At 38.1% G+C, this 17,253-nt stretch overlaps 1 protein-coding gene across 2 annotated transcripts in view; it reads right to left on the bottom strand.

The window, feature by feature from the left end:
- Positions 1–17,253, bottom strand: part of macrod2 (mono-ADP ribosylhydrolase 2) — a 631,164-nt gene that overhangs the window by 361,759 nt on the left and 252,152 nt on the right. For both annotated transcript variants that reach the window (XM_077236611.1, XM_077236612.1), the window contains exon 5: positions 8,262–8,378. In XM_077236611.1, coding sequence (XP_077092726.1) covers positions 8,262–8,378 — 117 coding nt within the window. The remainder of the gene's footprint in view (positions 1–8,261; positions 8,379–17,253) is intronic.

Genomic DNA, 17,253 nt, shown 5'->3' on the forward strand with positions numbered 1-17,253 from the left:
TTCAATAATTCATAACAATGCTTCATCTAATGTTTCCATTCTGTTGATTAGCCAGTTATTTATAACCACATTGCTAAAGTGTTTTGAAGTGATATTCAAGCACCATCAACCGTTGCATTAGTATTTGATATTTTTGCAAATAATCTTTGTCCTTTTTTTTGTGTCGAGAGACAAAGGGTTGCTTTAAGGATATGATGAATATAAAAGTACAGGAGGATTTTGTTTAAATGGAAATGTATGCAGAAACTCTAGCCAATACATACAAACTCACACTGTATAAACCATTACTCCGTGTTCAACTTTTAAAGGAATATTAGAGGCTAAATACAAGTTTTGTGCCATAATGTAGATTATGGAACTGAATGGGGCCAATCAATAAATAATACTCACTGTTTCAAAACTATAGCCACAACGAATGAAAAGGTTATGTCTAATTTTACATCTTCATTGCCATGATAACAAAATGCCATAAACACTAAAATTATAAGACAACTGTATTAGATGATAGGAATAATACACAAGTTAACAATTATATAAACTACATGAAATTATACTATTTAATTTAAGTTGCATGAACGTAAACTCGATTTTAATAATATACACGAGGGAGAGTTTATTTTGTTTTGTGGTAATCAAACACCATAAATTCTGTTGATTAAGATTAACTTGTACTATCCCTTTAAGTTAAACTAAATTAATTATATAAATTACACATGCTTTTTTTTATACAGCTGGCCTCTGAATAATATACAGTACAGTAAGTTATTAAATCGTAAGAAATGATTTACCGAAACGGGACCAACCCATAAAAATAAAAAAAGCTATTGTCCTAAATAAATCACTGGTTTCATTGTCAGATTGGGGTAACACAGTTTTATTTAGTGCCTTTTTCGCTATGGTGGGAAGGTAATTACTGTCATTTATTAATAATACCAGGGCCAGTCTTCAGTAATGTGTGCCACATGTGACAGCCTGATCCTACAAGTGTCCAATTTGCCTCTGAGATACACAAGTTTTGGTTTTATCTAAGCCAGTCTGCTGATCACTAATAGCACCCAATTTTCTTGTCTTTGGCAAGAGAGAATCAAATGATGAGAACAGGAATCCAAAAGGGCACTTTTTGAGACGTCATGTCCCATTGGCTTCAAGCAAAGTATGCGTATGAGAAAAAGAGCCGAGCTAGTCTAGATTTAGCTCATTATTTACAGGCACTTTTCTAAGGCCAATGGTGGGTTGTTCTTCACGGCGTTCAGCGTCTCTGTCCAAACACAAGGAAGCATTTTATCCCTTAGGCTTTGTTTTTCTCCCTTCTCTTTTACGTTTAATTTCAACATTAGCTAAGGCAATATAATTTGCCATCCGGTGACCTTGACAGATTGTAGCCAGCACCAATGCCTTTGAGGAATGAGTATTTGATAAGTGGAGTAGTTTAGCTCACTACGTACAACTTAAACTGAACTCCTCTTCCAGAACTCTCAGGTCCATCTTGACCAAACAAATCCTGCCATTTATTTGTCCAATTTTACTTTTAATCGACAATGAAAGCCTTTGAGATGCAAACAGGTACATAAAAAAACATGCTGAAGACAAACAGATCTAATTAAATCCGTTATCTTTTCACCATCTGGGACAGGGACAATGGCCTTTTACTCATCTTAGCAAATTGAATTTATTCATGAATTAAGCTAAACAGAAAAAAGGCACCTTCAAAATTGGCTACCCCTTACAAAACTTACTATGGTTGTACTACAGTAACACTAATTGCAAAAGCTAAAAGAGTTTGTGAGAGAATGTAGCCTACATACTACAGCTAGTAGTTATACCTTTAAATTATAAACAACTTTTACTGGCCCCACCAGAAAAAAGAAGAAAAAAAAATAGTCCATGCATTTAGCAAGAAAAACAAATATCAACAGTACATTTGAATATATTTTAAACTAAACTAATAACAAAAATGAATGTATATTTAAATAAATAATATATAACACACTTAAAAGCAAAGTCAAATATAGACCTATGTTAATATATTTACTACTAAATAATAATAATAATAATTATTATTATTATTATTATTATATTTAATAATTGCATATCATTGATAACATATATTTCTGACAATTTGCTAATAAAATAAATAAATGTGAAGAAAGAGGTCTGCTGATCACTAATAGCACCCAATTTTCTTTTCGCACTTTTTGAGATGTCAAGTCCCTTAGGCTTCAAGTAAAGTATGCGTATGAGAAAAAGAGCCGAGCCAGTCTGGTATTTACTACTAAATAATAATTATATTTAAAAATGGCATATTGTTGATAATATATATTTCTGACAATTTGCTAATAAAATAAAATAAGAATAAGAATAAGAATAATAATTGTCAGGATGTTGTCAGTAGATGTAAAAATCTCATCTACTAGCCTCATTGGACCAGCAGAAAAACAAAATTAAATAGGGAGACCTGTCATGGGTAACTATTTTTTGTTTGTTTTTTTGCAAGAGCAAAATAATGCTAATAAACTAGGACAAATTTCTTTCTGTGGCATCTGCTCTACATCACCACAGACTTTAGTGCCTCAGTCTATAAGGCAGTCTCAGGTCAATTGAAATTAGAGAAAGGAACGCAGGAAGGAAGCAAAGAAATGGGAAAGAGCAAGATAAAGTGGCCTTGCACACTGTTAAATCTCTGTTCTCGTCAATTCCAGAGGGAAGTGAGAAGCCCGCAGGTAAGACTTCGGAAAAGGTCGAGGTAGTAGAGCTCCCTTTCTCTGCCTTTCTACCAAAAGAGAGGGATACACTTTCCTGCGAGTAGAATGGAAGGAGTAGGGCTTGTGATCTGGCAAATTATGGAAACATAAAAAGCCCATGCTGGAAATATTTGACTATGCCAAGATATAAAAGGTAAAAGGACCATCTGTGCCATTTGCATCCCGCTCCCTGGTTGTCTCTGTGGCGCAGTAGAGTAAACCATCTTGTAGCAGATGCCGATGGAACGCAAACATACAAGTTAGTGATGCTGAAAGAGCTTGTGTGTCCAATCAGAATGAGCCTTAGAAATGATAAATATGCAGTATAATGCGCTGCAAGTTGCAAGTATAACCATGGCAACTATCCCAGCCCGTTTTGCCTATGCAGTGTTGTTTGTGGTGAGCTTCCTTACTTCGCTACTGTAAAGGCAATGCCATAATGAAGCTGTTTTCCAAGTCTATAATGCATTAATAAACTCATCTGAAGCATAGGGACTAGAGGTGGGGAGGGGGAAGAAAAAAAAAATTGATTCACCGATGCATTGCGATTCTCTCTCAAATTATTGCAGATTGCTTTTAAAATGCTTTTAAATTCTGTATTTATAAATCTGTTTTTGAAAGTATGTATACACAGGATAAAACATTATGGATACAGACAAGTGTGGTGAAGGCATTGCAAATACAGCAAGGACATAAACACATATTGAGTGTTTTTTCCAATGTTCTTTTAATTAATAATATAATGAAATAAAAATATTAAAGACAAATAATGTAAAAAAGTAGCAATAGTCAACTCATGGTCACGGTATGATTTATTGTAAAGCATGATTTCTATAAACTGCAAACAAAGCTGTGATATAGACTTTCTGCAAGAAGTGAATAAAGACGCTCAACAACATATTCTGACATGAAAAAAAGTAACAACACAGACAATCTCAGAATGGGTATGTGGGTGGAAATTAGTCACAAAAGAGTAAACGCTTAAGACAAGAAAACTGAACGATGGGTAGAGTAAACAGACAGAGAGAGGAAGAGAAAAGCGAATGAGAGGACACGGACTTCCAGTAGATGTTGGCTCTGACAGAGAAATAATGAAGTGACATGATGTTGATGCAGAAAGAGACAAAATGCAGCTTACTCGTTTTATGCTTTTAGGACTGATGAATCTCCTAAGGGCTGAAGAGGAGACATACAGTATGTTCCTCTCGCCGAGATTCTGCCTTTGCCCTAATTAATCACATCATCCAGCCATCCAGGATTCGATAAGCCTATAAAAAGCTTTAGCTCAGGCATCACTGTCTGAAAGATTGCTTCAAGGTTGCTGGATGCTGTTACATCCAATTCAATTGTTTTAGCTCAGAAGTGACATAACATTAAATCAAGGACAGCAGAGAAAGCCATAGAGCTTCTCATTTAGTCAATATCGGCTCCTTGTTAGAAAAGATAGGTGGCAGAACACAAAACATTTAACAATGTTTGCAACATATTTAAGCTGCCCCAATGGCAGAAATATCAGATACAGAATAGGAAAGAAAAAAAAAACAGTTAGATGACTAGAAGGTTATCATCCCCACTTACAGATAAAAAAAGCAAGAAAAAAAGCTAGAGTAAGCACCAAGCGTGCCGCAAAAGCCCAGAAAAGTGAAGCCAAAGGGTCTCTACTGTAAATAAGTTTGTTTTTAGCCGTAAGACTTATACTATGGTTGGTGAACATGAGACGGAAGGACTGAAAAAGTGCAGGGGCGTGTGCTTGCGATTGATTGTGCAAGAGAGAGGGCGGGGCCTTGATTTCGCGGCTTTACTTCCTGCTCACTACTGTGCTGACTCAGGTCCCGAGATCGCTACTGCGCAGACTCAGGTCCCAAGATGTCAGCGCCATATCGGGACACTGGCGGCTTCACTTCTCAACAATGGAAGCGAGTGAAGGGGCGTCATCCATCTTTTTTTACAGTCTATGGTAAGCACAACGAAATTAAACACGCCACAGGTGTCTCTGAATGCATTTTTAAAAGTTAACATATTTAGCAATGGTTAAACCATCAGACTAATGCATGTTAACATGGAAAAACTAGTTTAAAAAAACAGATAAAAGTACAGATAAAGACAGCAAGCAAACACAAAATTCACTTCTCTTTCTCGCCTTTTTGTGCTTGAATGAACACATACATACAAAATTATGTCAAAATGCCCATCTTGGCGAGTATCCTCGTAAACACAGTCAGTTTTATCTTAAAGGAACACTCCACTGTTTTTTGAAATAGGGGTTATTCATCGTCTCCCCTACATTTAGATGTCAGGCATGTGATTGGCTAAGGACAAAAAAGCAGGAAAATATACTGACTCTCTTTGGTCGTGTGTCGGCCATGTCAAACTTAAAGAGAATATAATTCAAACTTCCCTCTTCATGCTTCTCTCTCCTCCACAACCCCCTTCACATGTACGCGCACTAACCCCACCCCCATATTCTTCTTGTCGGTTATTGGCTGGAACATTATTTGTTATTTTTCGTGGCGCGGGTTGCTACAGTTTGTTTTTGTTGCCATTTGTGGAGCCTGGGGTGTCTAGAGACCGTGTTTTTTTAAAGTGTGTTCAGGGGACAGGCAGCTAGCAGATAGTGAGGAGATGTTTGCTGTATGTGACAAAAATGTTTTGGCCTAAAAAACGTGCGACATCGCTTAGAGCACATTTAATTGTTTTGTTTAAAAGTAGACATTTCAAGCTTTCTATAGATATACTTCTCAGGTCTGTGACACAAGTAGCTTATAATCTGAGTTTCGGTTCATTTATGAGACGCGCTACAGTTCACGCGCTGGCGCCTCCGTATCCTGATTATATTGTCTACTATATTTGCTTCTTATTTATTGATCCAGGCAATTTGTTGATGAAACATTGATTAAAATGATGATACAATTTATACAAAACGAAATTCACTTTAAAGAAAGGCTTTTTACAAAACAAAACTTAATAAGTGGTCACAATCATGTCTGACCCATTCCAAATGTTTTACGATATATTGGGCAACTTGATCCAACCTTACTCATCTCATGCGGTTCCCTTTTCATATAATCAACATAGATGAAACTTTTTAAAAAATCACATTATATTATTTAAAGAAATATGAAACGTAGTTTAAGTTTTTTAACCTATATTTAAGCGTCACACCGCTCCTGCTTTGCTCACATGCTCTGGTGTGTAGCCTATACATCCAAGTGTGTGTGCGATTTTCGAATAATAATCGAATAATACCCAGCGATCTTCGAATATTATTTTTGCTTGAAATTTTCGTTTTGTATATATTATACCTTCATTTTAATCAATGTTTCATCAACAAATTGCCTGGATTAATAAATAAGAAGCAAATATAGTAGACAATATAATCAGGACACGGAGGCGCCAACGCGTGCTTCTTGCTGGTTCTTTGTGGCAAGCTTTATTTCAGGTGTTGTGTGATATCTCTGCGCCCAAGTAGCAGTGCTTCGCCTGTGCTTCCCCCCCATATAGTCCCAAGTCAATATCTGCCTAGGAAATCACCTAGTCTTAATCTGCATTGCTATTTGTACTCGTTGTGAATAAGCAGGCCACAAGTAATTCTTTATTTTTTTTTGATCACTTTTACTCTTGACATAAGAGCCAGTTAGCCAGTCATCTACTAGCCAATGAGGCTAGTAGATGAGATTTTTACATCTACTGACAACATCCTGACAATTATTATTATTATTCTTATTATTATTTTATTTTATTAGCAAATTGTCAGAAATATATATTATCAACAATATGACATTTTTAAATATAATTATTATTTAGTAGTAAATACCAGACTGGCTCTACGGCAACAAAGGATTCCATTCATTATGCTAAGCTAAGCTGGTGGCGGCACTGACAGACTAAGACAATGCATGCACAAAAATGCATTTGCCCACCTATCTAAATGTAGGGAAGATGGTGAATAACCCCTATTTCAAAAAACGGTGGAGTGTTCCTTTAAGTGAATGTAAACAATTCAGAAAGGAATGGATGTGTATCCTCATATTGGATATGTACATTAGGCCTTAAAGTGACAACAGCCTAATATACTGCAGTGTACACTGTCACACTGTATGTGTCATTAATGTTAATCAAACGACAAAGAGTAGAGCATCTTTGTAGCTTTAACAACGATTACATTTAATGTATACAGTTAAGATGTATGCAGTTTTATTTTACATTACGTTATTCCATTTCTGTTCCTGAATACTGTTAGACTTACCTGAAAAACAAAGCACTGATTATTTAAATGGTATCTTTGTTCTATTGTATTTATCTATGTTTTTTTTTTTATTATGTTCTATGCAGATACACTCCCCATACAAAAATACTCCAATGATTTATTCTTTCCAAATTGAGCTTTCGAGTCAACTGATGAAATTGTTTTCATACCGCAATATAACAAAACAGTTGATGGGCACTATTGACCACTATTCAATAGCATTTTTTCCCCCATACTATGAAAGTTAATGGGGCCTACCAACTGTTTGGTTACCCATATTCTTCAAAAAAAATGTTTTGTGCTTAGTAGAAGAAAGAAATTCTTACAGGTTTGGAACAACTTGAGGGTGAGAAAATTATGACAGAATATTAATTTTTGGGTGAACTATCCCTTTAAGACCACTAGTCAGCTGGTGAGGCTGGCAGACCAGCTGGTTGACCAACTAAACCAGCTTGATCAGGCTGGGGGAAAAGTTAAATTAGCTAAAACCAGCAAAACCACATCATTTAAGAGCACTTGTCAACTGGTAAGGCTGGGAGACCACCAAAACCAACTGACCGAACACCATCTTAACCAGGCTGGGAGACCAGCTAAACCATAGCAAGCCAACTTAAGACCTGCAAATCTGCATCTGATGGGGTTTAGCAGAGTAATGACCTTGTATATCTACATCAGACCATCTCAGGAGAAGTCCATAGTTTAGAGTCTGTTAATGTTTTAAGCACATCTTCACCACAGCAGGCAAACAACATGACAAGACACCCTCCTGCATTCTAAATCCTGTGACGCCGCCTCGTAGCGACGCCGCCTTCCAGCCGCTACCAGCGTGACGCTCATCATCACTCACATGAGTCAGAGAATGCCATAAGCTAATGGAATAAATCAAGGATGAAATATCAATCAAATTACAAACTAATAGTTCCCTTAATGTCTTTGTTGGAGTACAGATGGCCCCTTCAGCCAGCCAAGCACACCACAGCAAGTCATCATAATAATCAGCGCACTAATAATACCACTCCATTAATCACATATACGCGCTCAAAGTGCATAGCTGCAAACAACGGGTGCTCTGCTGCAGGAACATCACAAAGTTGAAGCGTGGTAACACTCACTCATTAGACTCTTCTCTAGAATTCATGCTTATTGTTTAAAGAAACAAAGAAATGAAGAAATCCATTGAGGGTTATGTGAGCTCTCCTCTTCCCTTTGCTTCTGAACAAAGTGGTCTTCAGTTACCTGTAAAAAAAAAAAAAAGGTGACATGCAGATACTTACATTTAGCGGGGAGGTCGTAGCCGCAGGTGATCTTGGCTTTTCCAGTGTCACAGCCATTTAACGAGTGGCACTCTTCATACAGGAGATGACCCGCGGCTCTGTGTATGCAGCCATCCACTGAAAGAGAGAAACAACACCGTAGTGAGAACTAAGGGTGTAAGGCAATATCATGATACATGTGAATATTGTGATATTATGTTTAGCAACACTGTATCAATATATCTATTTGTTTGCATCCAAGATTCATGGCTTTGCTCAGTTTAAACCCCAATCGCTAGATAGAAGTCCTTTTATCTCTGAATGTGAACTGACATAAGCGCAAGGGTGAACCGCTAGCGTTAGCATTGGCAAACCCATCTCACTAGTTACCAGCAATAGAAGACCAAATAATGATACAAGCACCCGCCGCGCTGTATAGAGGTGAAGTGTGGACTCATTTTGGCTTCCACTATAAAGAAAGCACTTAAGGAGATCAACAAGAGTCATGTTGTTGGCAAAATAAGCCGTGCCAAAATCCAATACTCAGGGAACACATTGAATCTAAAGAGCTCAAAAAACATCCCAGCGCCATCCACGCTGCTGAGAACGGCGTTTAGATGAATACTAAAGAATTTCCAAGCACTTTACAATTTTTCCTTTACTCAGACTGCACAAAAATTTGTGCTGATGATGTATGTTATAGGGACTGATAAATGCAAATGCAGAAACCACTGTTCTGATTAAATAAAAACCTTTTTGGCTCAGGTTTTATGCATATGGTGGCGTGTTCTTTTAGCCTGACGTCGTCATACTCAGATTCTAGTCAGAATGTGAGTCTGAAACTGCTCCATTGGGCTGTGATTATGGGGCGTGTTTCATCCGAACCAGGAAAAAAAAATGCCTCGGTAATGCCAATTGGATAGACCGAATCCCGTAGGAAGGACGGCAAAAACATCTTTCCGATCGACAAATCCCTTGATCACGGTTCTCTGTTCCTCTTCTAAAATGAATGCCCTGTCTACATATTCTATAACACACGCGATGGCTGAATCTAAACATAAATTCTCCAGCGGCAGCCATTCTTTGTTGTAAACTAATTCAACCAAAGTGCTCTTTGCCTTTGGTGACGTGGATGGTTACGTTACCGTTGCTCATCTGTCCATCATCGTATAAAGCCCGCCCTGACAATTTGATTGGTCCGAACAATTGTGTTTGGGCATAAAAGCTCCTCAACGGATCGAGTCCAGACCGAACTTCCCGACCTAAAGATTTTGTGGGCTGGGTTTCGGGCTGACATCCAGGCTAGTGTTCTTTATAACAGTTTTTTCTAAAATCAGATCCTTTTCCTAAACAAACACGAAATAATGCGAAATAGCGCTTTCGTTACAGTATCACAATATATCATATCGTAACCCCTGTACCGTTACACTTATCGTATCGCCAGATTCTTGGCATTACGTACCCTAGCGAAAACAGATATGTTTGCAAAAATATTAAAAGCTTTTTTTCCTTGAAAAAAATCTATTTTTTATGATGCTATGATTTATGATATAGATAGTTGATGTTTCATGGAGTTAGTTTAAACTTTTTTTGTGATTATGGGGTGTTTGAAATTCTTCAATATTTCTCCTTTTGTGCTCCAAGAAATACAGGTTTTGAACGAAAAATGAAATTATGACCATTTAAATTCTGAGGTGAATGAATGTATTAAAAATCTTATGAATGAATGTACTGTATTAAAATAGGAAACAATACATACAGACATCAATAAAATAAATCAAAAACTCTGAGAGAGAAGTTCTCAGCCCTCACGGTAGATGAAGGCATGACCTTTGAACTACTGATACTAAAAAGTGCTAAACCACCTCGTGTCCCCAACCACTGTTGATTTGTATAAAATTAATATCTCGAAGAAGCTTTTGTCTTCAGTGTTATTTTGCCCTCCCGTGGTTGTCCCCACCTGCCGATGTTTTAATTTCACATGGTTAAGCTCAGGATGCCTTTGACTGATGGTACTGCTTACATGAGTGGGCAGAGAAATAGAAATCCAAATGGTCTCCCTCCCTCAAAAGCCCATGACACACCTCCAGCAGCCCATTATCAATCACAAAGAAACATCATAATGGTACAGTCATAAGGAAAACAAATAAATCTGAAAAAGAGCTTGTAAGCAGAAATGAAGGACTAATACCAACAGACGCAGAGCTCCTGACCTCTATTCTCAAAGAAGATCATTATAAAGAGAATATGGAATTTAAACCGTCATACACATCATTCTAAAAAAAAAAGAAAAAAGTTTTCATAATCTTTAATCAAAATTCTTCCACGTCTGAAACATTTTTCCTGCTAGCATAACCAAGGCTGTGATATTGGGAAAATATTTTAACCAATTTTATCACACTCAGCCTTTCATGAACAAATCATACCGTATCCAGCCCAATCCTACATTATTAGTAACATACAGAGGTTTAATACTTGTGTTTTAAGGAGAAAAAAGTCTAAGTAACTCTGACATAACTTTCCTGCACCATACACAGTTTGGATGAATGATCTGAATAATCATATAGAATTTTGAGAATAGGTGTGTTATTATCTTTCTAAGAAATCAGACTTTTCATTTTTGACATGGCAGACAAAATATCAGGCAAAGAAGTCAAACACTTGAAGCCCCCTCAAATATTAATGACAAATATCTACATACAGAATAAAAATCTAGTTACAGAATTAATATTTCACACTGAAATGTCACATTATTGTCGTTAAATGCATTACAAATTCAAAATGGTGTTCATGTTGATTTTAAACATGAAAACAAATCACTTCTGCGTTAAAAACAGCTTCAGAACCTGTGATTGATTCAATGCCCCAGCCAACAGGTCGTGATACATGTGACCTAAATGTAAGTTTTAGCTGCTGCCACTGATCTGGTTTGCACAGAGATGAACAGCATGTCATAAAGGAGATCAGTCTCAGTACGTTAATGACACAAGCAGATGAGAGGCAATAAAGATGACAGACAGCCCGCTGTTACAGAAGAGAGGCTGCTCGCGCTAAATTTCATGATCGACCTGATCCACTCGCTCATTCATTGTACAATGACGTTGTAAATGAGTGCGAACAGCTTTGGCAAAAAAATAAAAAAATAAAAATAACTCAATGTTTTCCCTTTCTTCCTAATCAGACACTACCTAAGTTGACAAAAACTACATACAGGTTTTTTTTTCGTCACAATTTTCTGAAGGAGACACCAGCTGGTGAGAAGATTTTTCCACCACAATCAATCATCTTTAATGATCTGAGCGACAGCAAGTCGACAGATACAGATTCCGATGGCTTTTGAGAAAGCACTCAGTTCGAATAGATGAAGACAGTGACAGAGCTTGCAATGAGAGAATCGGTTTCTTAGACAGCCTGACAATTACCACATCAAATGCCATCAGACTGCATTGGACATGTTGACAGAGCCATGTAGGCGTACTTCTTTACGTCCTGCAGTTTTGTATTTTTTCAATACATATACTGTCCATGAGAATTTCAGCATGGGCCACACGGAGTCATCATTAAATTTCAAAAATATCCACACGTAATATGACATCGTCAACAATGGCAAAAAAAAAAAACACCATTAACCATTTAATCTCTAAGGAGCAATATTTTGTGATTGATTCAATAACTCACTCTTATGGAGAGTCACTTGTTCCATTGATTGAATCAGTGTTTTTTTAACAAATTGATTCAGTGAATGATTAAATTGCTTCACTCATAAAGATAGTCACTTTTTAAGTTCATGAATGAATCATAGTTTTTATACGAATCTGTTCAGTGAGGGATTTAATTACGCACTTATAACGAGTCACATTTTTTGTTCATGAATGAATCACTTGGTGCTACCAACTAACAATGTAACCTACGAAAAAAAAAAAATCCCTTATTCATAGTCGCAGAAAGTCCCAATGCTGTATATTAGCACTGTCAGCCAATCAAATTCTAGGACCAGAACTAACTATTGTATAATTTTGAACACAGAATGAATCTAAACACTGTCTATAGTATATCACAGGCCTCTGTAAACAAAGTTCATTACGCTCACCAAACGGCATCACCATAAAAACAGCATATTTTGCTGGATGTAAAGTACATTATTACAGCTCTTATGCGTTAGCATTTAAAGTCATTTGGCTGTGAATCACTCCTCTTGTGAATATGTCTGGTCAAGCACACCACAGCCTTTGAGAGATGAGTGTTACAGGAAGTGGAGCATGTTATTGCAGATTGCGAGCGCAGTTTAAAGGGAATAAAATTCATGTAGTATGTTGAACAGGTAATCAACATGTATGTGTGTGTGATTGGGCTCAAGCAGGTGAAAACCTCAGTAATAGCAGCCTGTTTGCAGAAGCTTGTGAAGATGTGTTTTCTAAAAAAGTACGCTTTACAAAATCTTTATTTTTCATTAAAGACTGTTAAAAAAGAAACTCATGATGTTATGGATCATCCCACTTCAGTCTCGCGTATCCAGACCTTCAGACTGACGGCAGAAGGTCTGGACTCCACAGTAGCTTTCATTGACCAAGGACCGCTCAAGAGGACATCTGACATGTAAAGTAACCAATCACGCTTTGTTTTCTTCAGTGTCATGTTTAGCGGTGTAGAAACTTAAAGTTAATGTCCCCACAATAACAAAATATTGTGCAGTTCATTCAAGAATGTCGTGCAAGTTTACTGCAACAATGGCTCAACAATGGTGCTGTGAACTTCACATACATTTGAAAATACCGCGGTTAGCTGATCCTGATAAGTGCTAATTGTCACCCAACATTCCGTAGGTGTGATGTCTGATGCTGAGACTAGATATAGCTGATCAAGATTATGACAGACAGAAAGAAAGAAAGCTAGACAGACAGATAGACAGACAGACAGACAGACAGACAGACCTTAACTCTGTAAGATACTCTTACATGCTCTTATATTATGTCACATACAAGGCACAACGTCTCCCTCTAATTATGTCAGAGTTCAAAGCCTGAAATTCAACGGTTCCTGTTTGTACAGAGTTGTTGAGCAAAATTTGGAGCTAGAGGCCAAAGAGGGGATCAGGTGATACAAGTCAATCAGCACATAATCCTCACAGCCTGTCAAAGCCCATTATTATCTAACCTGATGCTGCTGGCGAACGCATCAAATGTGTTTCAGCATATGTTGAGCTTTCTTTCCTATGTCTGATTATTTGATGCTTATGCAGCTCTCGTATCTTTGCCCTCTGCATGTCTCAAGCTAGTCAAAGAAACATCACAAATGCTGATTTATTCTGTTTCCTCACAATCCCACGCCAAGCATACCATACTGGCTTTCATCTTCACTCGGATCAGCCTAAAAGTGTTTTTCTTTTTTGCTGCTTGGTTTGTGTTTATCACCGACATCAGTGACTTGGTAGAATTTTTTTTTTTTTTTTTAAATTATTATAGACCACAAACAGACCAGCAGGGTTAAAGCAGACACAACAATTTCAATAATGCAAAATCCATATTACACTGTAAAATGAGCAGCTCTGCTTTAAGAAGGATCGTGTGACACTGAAGTCTGGAGTAATGACTTCTGTAAATTCAACGCAGGAATAAATGACTTTTTGAAATGTTCAAATAGAAAAATAATAATAATATTATTTTACATTTTCACTGTTTGTTTGTTTGTTTGTTTAATCAAATAAATCCAGCCTTGGTGAGCTGGATTGAAAACAAATGTTTGTTTTAACATTGAAAGCACAATTAAATTGCATTATACATTTAAATAAACCAGAAAATAAATAAACAAACAAACAAATGACCATTGTGTGATATAACAGTGATGGAAATAATGTTTAAAGGTTTTAAAGTGATTTTTTTTCAATGTCACACTTTGTGCCTGAGATGAAAAATGAGGAGTGAAATAAGATATGGTGCATAAAAATGTCTGAAGTTGAAGAAAACACACATAATTGGTGGTAGATTGAGAGTGGTTATGAAAGAGTGCAGATTTAGTTCTTTACGGAGCTCCAGATCACCTCCAGCAGGTGCAAGGTGAACTCTAGGTGAACACCAGCTGCTGCAGAATCATCCTCCTCCTCATCATCACCATCATCATCTTCTCACTGGGTTCAAGTCCCTGGACTTTTGTCTTTTGTCTGCCTGCATGGGATTATCTATCACCCACATGACACACATGACGTCTGTTTGGCACCAACCCCCTACGTGACTTTCCGAGGATATTAAACTGTTTGCATTGTTGTACGATGGAAGAAATGATTTTCAGAAGTAATCTGGGAGTTCAGCTCACTGTGACAGCAAATCCTGTTAGACGCGTTGAGAGGCTTCAGCTGATTTCTGTGGCCTTGCATCATAGTAGCTCAGGTTTAATTTCACTCCATTAGTTTGGAGACGAATTCAGGAGGCTGGCTGCAGCAGATGCCATATCAGGTGATGCCAGCATCAGTGTGAGTGGCATCCCATGCTCCCTGTTTCACTGCTAAGCGAAGGTATCAAAATGCACCGGCATTCATACATCTCTAAAGACAGGCAATCTGAAATCGCTTTGGGCACTAAAACTGAAATCGTCTGCCGGCTCAATACCGTAATCTCAATAACCCCCCACCTCCCCCACCACAGGTATATTTAGAGATGAAATCCGATAAAAAAAAATGGCTTTTGAGATGAGAAAGCAGAGTAGAGAGCCTATTCTCCCACCCAGCACAGGTAATGAGCCCACGGGGCCAGGCCTGGATCCCGGGCGCAATCATGTCCAGTCAGCCGATTCCTCGACTTTCTAGTCAGACACAACAACTCATGGCACAAAACAATGTAATTCTTTGCGGGAATCAATAACCATTGCTTTCTAACCAGGGGAATTTGTGTAGGACTCCAAATGCAGGACTTACTGTTCCCAATCGTTCCCTAGCGACTCCGATGATTTCTGTTCATGACAAATGAATTAACAACACCGAAAGCAGGTCTCAGCCGAGCCGCAGCAGAAGCGTGACCCAGATGCAAACCGGGGTGTCAATTTATTTTCTAATCTGGGGAGGATTTAAGGACAATTCCCTGCTGATTGCGAAGCTGGCGAACTTACAAAGGCTGCCTCTGTTCGTCATTAGCTAAGTGTGGTGTTATTGTCACCTTTGAACGGAGAATGTGTCATTAAGAGATATAGTGTGCTATTTGTGTCTTTCTGGTGCAATACTAACAATTCATGGTCTTACCTATACATTTAAGCAACATAAATTTCTTTATTTGGCTGCTTGGTGTCACTTAAGACACGTTAAGTGCAGTTTAAGGCGGCTAGCTTCTGCTAGTTGCAATCATCTGCTATGTGGCTTATTATGCAAATTAAAGTGACATCACAACCAGGGTCATTAAATAAAAGCCCACCAACAGCATATTTGCGCAGTCTCCTGAAGTTGATGTTTCAGTATAAACACTGATCACTTGGCTATTAAAGACATTTGCAGTCCCTGGCTTCACATGCTTTCAAGACAGCTGCCAAGGCTCTAAAAACAGCACTTTCAGCCTGTAGTAATCCTGCAACTATGCCGCCCAGTGTAATATTTCACTCCTCTTCAAAAGCCACAATGCCCCTGCTGGACCTTTCAACAGCGGATCTGTCATTTATCCGCTCCCCTACTATTCAGCATAGCATCTGGTGTTGTCCACCATCGTCATTCCAAGTCTCCTCCACCATTACTGCTAATGTTGCATCGATCCGCTCAAGACGTGTGTGGCTGTAGGATGTGTGACTCAGCACCAGTTGAGTTATTCATTTTGAAGGTGTTCTGCATTGATTTTGTCAATAATAATGAAGACTAGATGAAAAATAATTAATCGATTTTAAGAATGATTTACACCACCAGAATACTGAATCACTTCATTCATTTATATCGATTAAAATATATTTCCTTGTAGTTAGAGCAAACAGACTAAAATTAATGACATGTTAAAAATATTTATTAAAAACAATGACTAAAACAAAACTGCACAGTGTGTAGGAGCTTGCAACCTCAATTTCCTTCCCTTTCTCCTGCAGAAGTGCAGACGTGCCTGGAGAAAAGTCCGGTACCTGTTGGGCACATGCATGAGTTTGAACGTTTTCCCACAAGCGCTGCAGCGAGACAGTAATGCCTCGCTAACCTCCCAAAGGCCTTTCTCTCTCAGACTCCTTTCCTTTCAATTTTTCCCTCTGACACAAAGATCCTTGCTCTGCTTTCATTATAATACCCTGCTTTTCAGAAATGGTGTCAGGCGCAATTTTCCCTCCCTAATTATTTTCCGTCCCTGGTGAGGTTTGGAGTTCAGGCCTGGGGGAGCAGCTGACATTAAGTGCACACCGGGGTGGGTTAGGGTGGGCTAGGTGAAAAACAGAAACTCTGGAGGTGGAAAGCAAGAAGAAGAACTCTGTAAATTGTCCTAAATTAACTACACGGATTGGAACACCTCATAGCCAAATAATTTGGCAAACACTTGGAGGTCCCGTGCCATTCTGTTGGGCCGCAAGTCAACTTTATGATTAGGTAACTGAAAGTGTTGATTCCAACTCTATGCCTTATTTCCTGGCTCCTCCCCATCCCTCCTGTTTCCAGCCCCTGTGATTTACCACACAATTTTCTACCCAGCTAATTCTACTGGAGGAGATAATGGCATGAATTAGGCCCTAATCAAGTGCCAATCAGAGATCCTTAGAACTCTAAATGTCAGATATTAGACGTCTCGTTACCCGTCGCTAGTTTCAGAGCTCCAACAAATTGTTATATTACCTAATCACACTCACTGTTCAGGCAATGGGAATACAGAGTGTGACAATATTCAAGTTCCCTTCGAAACGCTGATGGAAATCATAAAAATCTCACCTGTCTCAATGGTAATATCAGATTTGACTGGGAAGCTACAGATACTAATTGTGGCTTTATTCTTTGAGCTTAGACCCCGTCTACACGGATATGTCTGAGTTTTGGCCTCCTATGTACATGTAAAGACTGTTTTACACAGCCTTT

The sequence above is a fragment of the Siphateles boraxobius genome, unplaced genomic scaffold, assembly GCF_051911475.1.
Source record: "Siphateles boraxobius isolate OS27281-9 unplaced genomic scaffold, OSU_SipBor_1 20, whole genome shotgun sequence".
NCBI lineage: Eukaryota > Metazoa > Chordata > Actinopteri > Cypriniformes > Leuciscidae > Siphateles > Siphateles boraxobius.